At 36.6% G+C, this 7,636-nt stretch overlaps 1 protein-coding gene across 1 annotated transcript; it reads left to right on the top strand.

The window, feature by feature from the left end:
- Window positions 1–360: 360 nt before the first annotated feature.
- On the top strand, window positions 361–7,387 carry LOC144576432 (olfactory receptor 13C9). Its single transcript, XM_078373645.1, has 2 exons — window positions 361–524; window positions 5,266–7,387. The coding sequence occupies exon 2, from the start codon at window positions 5,285–5,287 to the stop codon at window positions 6,164–6,166; it is 882 nt and encodes a 293-aa protein (XP_078229771.1). The 5' UTR covers window positions 361–524; window positions 5,266–5,284; the 3' UTR covers window positions 6,167–7,387.
- The last annotated feature ends 249 nt before the right edge of the window (window positions 7,388–7,636 follow it).

Here is a 7,636-nt window from a genome sequence, read left to right as displayed (position 1 = left end):
GGCATTGTTCTTGAAATTTCTAAAAGTTTTGAATATCTTTTGCCTGGAGCAATTTAAAGTTATGGCTTAGAAATTTGCAGATGTTCCTGAGAGCAGAAAATATTTAAATTGCCTCCCTGAGCCTAAGGAAGATTCTTCAGAGAATTTCCTGGGTCATCTCAATGGGACAGTGTTTCCACATGGGCTTCAGGGACAAATGAAATATGCCATATTCACAAATAGAACTGCCCAATATTTTGTTCTCCTCTTACATTTGAACAAGCAGAACCAAATTACCCTCCCTTTGTAAATGTATCTGATGTAATGTATGCAGTTTTGAAACAATTTAGAAATAATACCTTTGTTATCAATATTTTACAGATAATATAACCTGTGCCATTATGGCTTCCAGACAGTGACCCTCTTCTTCAGAAATCAATCAGCTTCACAGAAAATTTTGCTGGACAGCCTAAAAGTCAAAGATCAAGGCAAAATAATCTGCTGTGCATTGCAACCTAGGAAATGAGCCGACCTTCCATTTAGAGGTAATTGCTGAAGGCATACTACTAACACAAATCTAAGGGTGGGAGTCAGCCTTATGAAATGAATTGAAATAAGCCATGTAGTTTGAAAATGTGATATTTCTTATTAGAGAAAGTATACAGGAAATAGTCTTTTTTTTTTTGTTTGAGATGGAGTTTCACTCTTGTTACCCAGGCTGGAGTGCAATGGCGTGATCTCGGCTCATCACAACCTCCGCCTCCTGGGTTCAGGCAATTCTCCTGCCTCAGCCTCCTGAGTAGCTGGGATTACAGGCACGCGCCACTATGCTCAGCTAATTTTTTTTGTATTTTTAGTAGAGATAGGGTTTCACCATGTTGACCAGGATGGTCTCGATCTCTTGACCTCGTGATCCACCCGCCTTGGCCTCCCATAATGCTGGGATTACAGGCTTGAGCCACTGTGCCAGGCCAGGAAATAGTCTTAAAAATCCAAGAGGATTGTCTCAGATATAATCAGAAAATTGAAAAAAAGAAAAAATATTATGAAAAAACTAAGTAATTTTAACATTCAAAACAGATGATGTTTAGATTTATAGTTTTTTTTCAATAGGCCTACTGCAGAATATGTTCATAATTTCTAACTGGAAATAAAGTTATATAACTGTATAAATAACTATGAAATATAGCTCTGTGGTCCTCACTTTATTACAAGTGCACGTGTATGTATCTAACAGTGTCATCTCTCTTCTGCTGCTCAATAGGCAGCTGATCTTTACTCTTGATCTGGAATACAGAGCAGTCTGTTATCACCAAAGTTCTGATTCTGTGGCCACTTAAATCGCAGCACCAATTTAGGTTTATTTTGTTCAGTTTAGCAAATGTCCATCCAGTAGTAATCATGAGTAGACAATATTCTAGCATGGTCCCTGTCCCAGAGCCTCTAACTAGGTGTACTATTTGAAACCCAAACTTTTATTACTTGTTTTTGAATCTATCTCTGAATTTGTGAAAATGTAAATAAAGAGGAGCAATGAATCTTTAGCTAGTAGGAAGAATCTTGACCTTTTATGCTTGCATGAGTATTTTGGAGATATTTCAATATTTTTAATGTCTTTTTTTGTTGCTGGTAATGTGTTTGTATGATGACTTTAGTTCTAATACTTGTAAGATATACATGCACACATTTAGATTTTAGATGAATGAACTGAAATAGCCTCTATTTAAACATGTCACCCTATATGTTCCTTGTTTTAAACTGCAGTGGACTTTTGTTATAATGGTATAACACTATTCTCTGCAAAGTGAGTACACATTGGTATGATGCGCATCTATCTCATATCATGGATGTGGTAAAAAGAAAATAGTCATTGAGTTAGATGAAAGGAGACTTGATATCTGAGAAAGTCTGATTAATGAAATTCCAAAGATACTTGTGCAGCAGTTGATACTGGGGACACAGATATGAAAGAACTTGACTGAGAGAACAAGTCAATAGAAGATAAGAAGAAACTGAAGTAGTGCTTACTACATGCTATGTACTTTACATGCATTGCCTATTTATTCTCCCAAGAACCCTATTATAAGCCTGTTAAGACCCCCATGTTGTAGATGAGATTCAGAGAAGTTATAAATTGCCCATGGTCATAGCTGGTAACTGGCCAAGATAGGATTTAAGCACATGTTCCCTCTATTAGACAAAGTGGACTTGACACAATAATAGCTGCATCATGGCAGTGGTTAGAAGAATGTTTCTTACCATGAAATTGCTTCTCAATCATGATTTACCAGGGAATTGGAATTGAGGTGGCTTTATTTATGACCTAGCATTAAGAAAGTGAATCTGGGGTTTAGATAAAAAAGGATGTATTTCTAGGGTATAAAAAAATTCCAAAGTGTAAAAAGTGGAGTTGATGGAAATAACGGCAAAATAGGATGAAAGGAGAAATACCCTTATAATGGCCGAAGGCAGATCTGGTTAGTTAGACGTTGGCTGAAATAAGTTCACAGGACTCAATTTAGACTTTAAACTTGTGCCAAGTTTCACGAATAAGGAGAAATGGCCTATGTGTTAAGTGCTTAGTTTGTTTTCCAAAAATTACTTTTTGTTTTGTGAATTAACTGGGCCATTTTCAGTGGCATCTGCATTGATGGACAAGGATACTACTGGAAATTTGTTTGTGTAGAGGGGTGGTGGAGTTGGAGGAAAGGACTGTTACTGAGGAAAAATTAAAAGAGATGGCTTGAGACTTTTGGAGGCAAGGATTTTAGAAGCAAAACCCACCATTTCCATTCCCAAGGAGTGGCTATATTCCAGTGAATATTTTTCTGTTTTTTATTATACTTTAAGTTCTGGGGTACATGTGCAGAATGTGCAGGTTTGTTACAAAGATAAACATGTGCCATGGTGGTTTGCTGCATCCATCACCCCGTCATCTACATTAGATATATCTCCTAATGCTATGCCTCCCTTATCCCCCCCACCCCCTGCAATCCTTCCCCTAGCTCCCCACCCCACCAACAGGCCCTGGTGTATGATGTTCCCCTCCCTGTGTCCACGTGTTCTCATTGTTCAACACCCACTTAAGAGCGAGAACATGTGGTGTTTGGTTTTCTGTTCTTGGGTCATTTTGCTGAGAATGATGGTTTCCAGCTTTATCCATATCCCTGCAAAGGACATGCACTCATCCTTTTCATGGCTGCATAGTATTCCATGGTGTATATGTGCCATATTTTCTTTAATCAGTCTATCACTGATGGGCATTTGGGTTGGTTCGAAGTCTTTGCTATTGTGAACAGTGCTGCAATAAACATATTTTTCTGCAGTATCACCTAAGTGAGATGTGCTGTTAGATGTCTCTTTAGTCATAGGCTTTCTTTGTATCATGTTCAATTTGGACTTAGGCAGCAACCAATTAAAACGGCTACTAAAAGGTGTTTGCATTAGAGAATGAGAAGACAGATCAGCTACTGGGAGACAATATATGCAAAACAAATGATAAATAGCTCATATCCAGAATATATAAAAAACTCTCAAAACTCAACAAGAAAAAAGAAACCTCAATGAAAAATGAGCAATAGAACCAGCATGGTGGTGCATACTTGTAGTTCTGAATTCTGGTTAAGTGGGTGGTTATATGAATATACAGTCTCAGCTACTCAGGAGACTGAGGTGGAGAATGGCTTGAGGCCAGGAGTTTGGGGACAGGCTGGGTGAAATAGCGAGACCCCCATTTGTTAAAACATGGGGCAAAAGATATGAACAGATACTTTACTAAAGAATGGAAAAAAAGAATATAGAAACATGTTCAACATTATTAGTCATCAAGGAAATGTAAAACAAAATCATAATTAAATGTGACTATATATCTATTAGGATGGATAAAAAATTACTGACAATATTAAGTGATGGCATGGGAAGCAAGTGGAGCCCTCATTCATTGTTAGTTGAGATGCAAAACTGGTACAGCCACTCTGGAAAAGTGTTTGGCAGCTTCTTATACATGTAAACATGCTTGTTATCTCATTCCTGGTTAGTTATTCTAAAAACATGAAAGCTTATGGTCATATAAAAATTGGGACAGAAATATTTATAGTAGCTCTGTTTATAATTGCCAAAAACTGGAAACAATCCAAATGTCCTTCAAAAGGTGAACAGATAGGCAAAATGAAGTAATCTACCCAAAAGAATACTATTTAACAATAACAACTTGAATGGATCTCATAGGCTTTATGCTAAGTGAAAGAAGCCCAACTCCAGTGGTGCATATGACTCTATTTACATGACATTCTGGTAAAGGTGAAACTAGAGGGATAGAAAATATCAGTGGTTACCAGGATGTATGGATAGGTGGAAGAGGTGACTAAGAAAGGAATATCACAAGTAAGTATTTTGAGCTAATAGAAGAGATCTGTGTTCCAGTTGTGGTGGTTATATGAATCTATACATGTTTTAAAATTAATAGAACCATACACTAAAAGGTAAAGAGTCAGTTTATGATAAGACATCTAACTGTATGATAAAGAAGCAAATAAAAAATTTCCACCCCTAATCAAAGAAAAAGGTGTTTGCCCTTTAACACAAAAATTTTGTATTATTGGGCTTTACATGAATAAGACATATTTTCTGGATAATCAGGAATTCAGTAATCACTGGTTGGGTTCATTTCTGATGATTCTCCATCCAGATTGACACACTTCATTCAGTGTTGGAATACACATGGATTATTGTTGAGTCCTCCTGACCTGGGAGTGAGGTTTTAAAGTAAATCACCAAATCTGTTATACAATGTACTTTGTATTGCTTTTCTAATTCATTGAAAAACCTCAGGCAAGTTGGGACAGAAGCAGGTAGTCTTGGAGCCTATAGGCTGTGCTGTGTATTAGTTATATGACTTTAGGTTGAGCTCTCTCACCTTAGGTTTTCTTATCTTTCAAATGATAATGTGGAGTTTAAATGAAGTAACATGTTAAAAAAAATCACAAACTTCCTAGCCCAGAATGAGTGATCAATATCATAGCTTCCCCTCATATTTCTCTTTCTGCATTATTTCTTTCATTCTCTTTTGCTATATTCCTTTCTCGTCTTCCCTATTTTTTCTCTTTCTTCAATACATTTATTGGGTTCATGGCAAATTTTTATATTTGTGCATTGGTATACATGGACTCGTAATAAATTATATTATGTAAATAATATATGTTACATATAAAATAAATGTAAATAATTTTAATGTAATTTATTTACATGAAATAAATTATATTTACCATTTTTTTTGACTTTTTACAGGTAAAAGAGAGGCAGTAAAATGAAATGGGAAAACCAAACCATTCTGGTGGAATTTTTTCTGAAGGGACTTTCTGGTTACCCGAGGCTTGAGTTACTCTTTTTCGTGCTCATCTTCATAATGTATGTGGTCATCCTTCTGGGCAATGCTACTCTCATTTTAATCAACATCTTGGACCCTCACCTTCACACCGCCATGTACTTCTCTCTGGGGAACCTTTCCTTCTTGGACATCTGCTATACCACCACCTCTATTCCCTCCACGCTGGTGAGCTTCCTTTCAGAAAGAAAGACCATTTCCTTTTCTGGCTGTGCAGTGCAGATGTTCCTTGGCTTGGCCATGGGGACAACAGAGTGTGTGCTCCTGGGCATGATGGCCTTTGACCGCTATGTGGCTATCTGCAACCCTCTGAGATATCCCATCATCATGAGCAAGGATGCCTATGTATCCATGGCAGCTGGGTCCTGGATCATAGGAGCTGTCAACTCGGCAGTACAAACAGTGTTTGTGGTACAATTGCCTTTCTGCAGGAATAACATCATCAATCATTTCTCCTGTGAAATTCTAGCTGTCATGAAATTGGCCTGTGCTGACATCTCAGGCAATGAGTTCATCATGCTCGTGGCCACAATATTGTTCACATTGATGCCACTGCTCTTGATTGTTATCTCTTACTCATTAATCATTTCTAGCATCCTCAAGATTCGCTCCTCTGAGGGGAGAAGCAAAGCTTTCTCTACCTGCTCAGCTCATCTGACTGTGGTCATAATATTCTATGGGACCATCCTGTTCATGTACATGAAACCCAAGTCTAAAGGGACACTGAATTCAGATGACTTGGATACTACTGACAAAATTATATCCATGTTCTATGGGGTGATGACTCCCATGATGAATCTTTAATCTACAGTCTTAGAAACAAGGACATGGAGGAGGCAGTAAAACACCTACTGAACAGAAGGTTCTTTAGCAAGTGAGTGCAAAATGTACTGGAGTATGAACATATTTGATATTGTTGAAACTGCAGAATTACAGAATTTTGGATACTTTCACTGTTTTTCTGCATTTTGGTATATTATGTTAAAATAATGAGATATAGCACAAAATTATTGCATGTTCATTGTAGAGAATTTGCAAGATACAGGGCAATAGGATGAAGAAGACAGAGGGGTCACCTATTACTCTACTAGTGGGAAATGGCCCCTTTTCAACATTTTGAACAGTATCTTTCATTTCATGTTTTTTTTTTTTTGCTGTATTGGAATTGGGTGCTATGTTTCTTTTTATGTTCACCTTTTTATATAACATTATTTCATAGGCAACATTTCACTGAATCTTTAAAATAAATAAAGCCCTCTGTTGTAGAAAAAGTAAAACAGAAAAAACTCCAACATACTGCACTCACATTTTCCAGTGGCAAGCCTTGTGTTATGGTTCACATTAATCTCCAGACCCTGTTAAGTTATTAAATACTATTTTCTTCTTCTGTATTTCAGTGCTTTTCTGCAAAGCTGAGTATTGGGACTATCAAGGGAGTAGATAAATAGAGTTTAAAAGCAGGGCCTGTGCAGTCAGTCAGGATGTCTTTCTTTATCTTCTTTCTTGATTTTAACTTATATGTTTGCTTTAGCATAAAGAACATTTTACAAAATTAAAAATGGGTTTGAAAGACAGTCTACTGATCCAGATAATAACATGGACTAATTCTGGGTTGAATGGAGTGTCATATCCATGCCCATTTAGAAGATGCCAGATTTCTTTGCTATCCCAAGGGAATTCCAATGCTTTTCCAAATCTTAGAAGAATGTCCAAGCTCTTAATATTTAGTAAGAATACTAGTCATGTCTTGTCCCTGTTACTAACCAGCTTGACTTGAGGAAGAAGAAGACTGGGGAATGTCAGACATTATCTTGCTTTTCCTTGGTTTTTATGTTCACTTTTTATTCTATGTGAAGAACATTTTAAATTTACAGCTCAAGATGAATGACAAAGTATGTTCAGCAATGAACCACATTCTAGGAAATCGGTTTGACTGAGTCAATTTTTATGAATGGATCAGTGAATTTAAAGTATATTAGGCATAAACATATTTTACATAGATAAATAAAAATTACCTGCTTGTGGAATCTTTGGGTTTAGTCACTCATTTAATCTTCTCAAATTCACTTTTTAATTTTAGTGGAAGGAATATTAAACAGTCACAAACTATATTTAAATATATCCATCATAGTTGTTTACAGATTAAATCTGATGGCAAGAGTTGAGATCACTGATAATTAAATTTACATCCTGACAAAATAGGCTATGAGAATCTGTTAGTCCCATACACCAGTTCACTGGACTTTTTTCACCCACTAAGAATTCCAGGTAGGT

Source organism: Callithrix jacchus, chromosome 1, assembly GCF_049354715.1.
Source record: "Callithrix jacchus isolate 240 chromosome 1, calJac240_pri, whole genome shotgun sequence".
NCBI lineage: Eukaryota > Metazoa > Chordata > Mammalia > Primates > Cebidae > Callithrix > Callithrix jacchus.
Note: the sequence above shows the minus strand (reverse complement) of the source record. Positions and strands in the feature narration are given on the sequence as shown.

Bases quoted from the DNA above. Each gene is read 5' to 3' on its own strand.
- LOC144576432 (XM_078373645.1), top strand. From the start codon at position 5,285: ATGAAATGGGAAAACCAAACCATTCTGGTGGAATTTTTTCTGAAGGGA.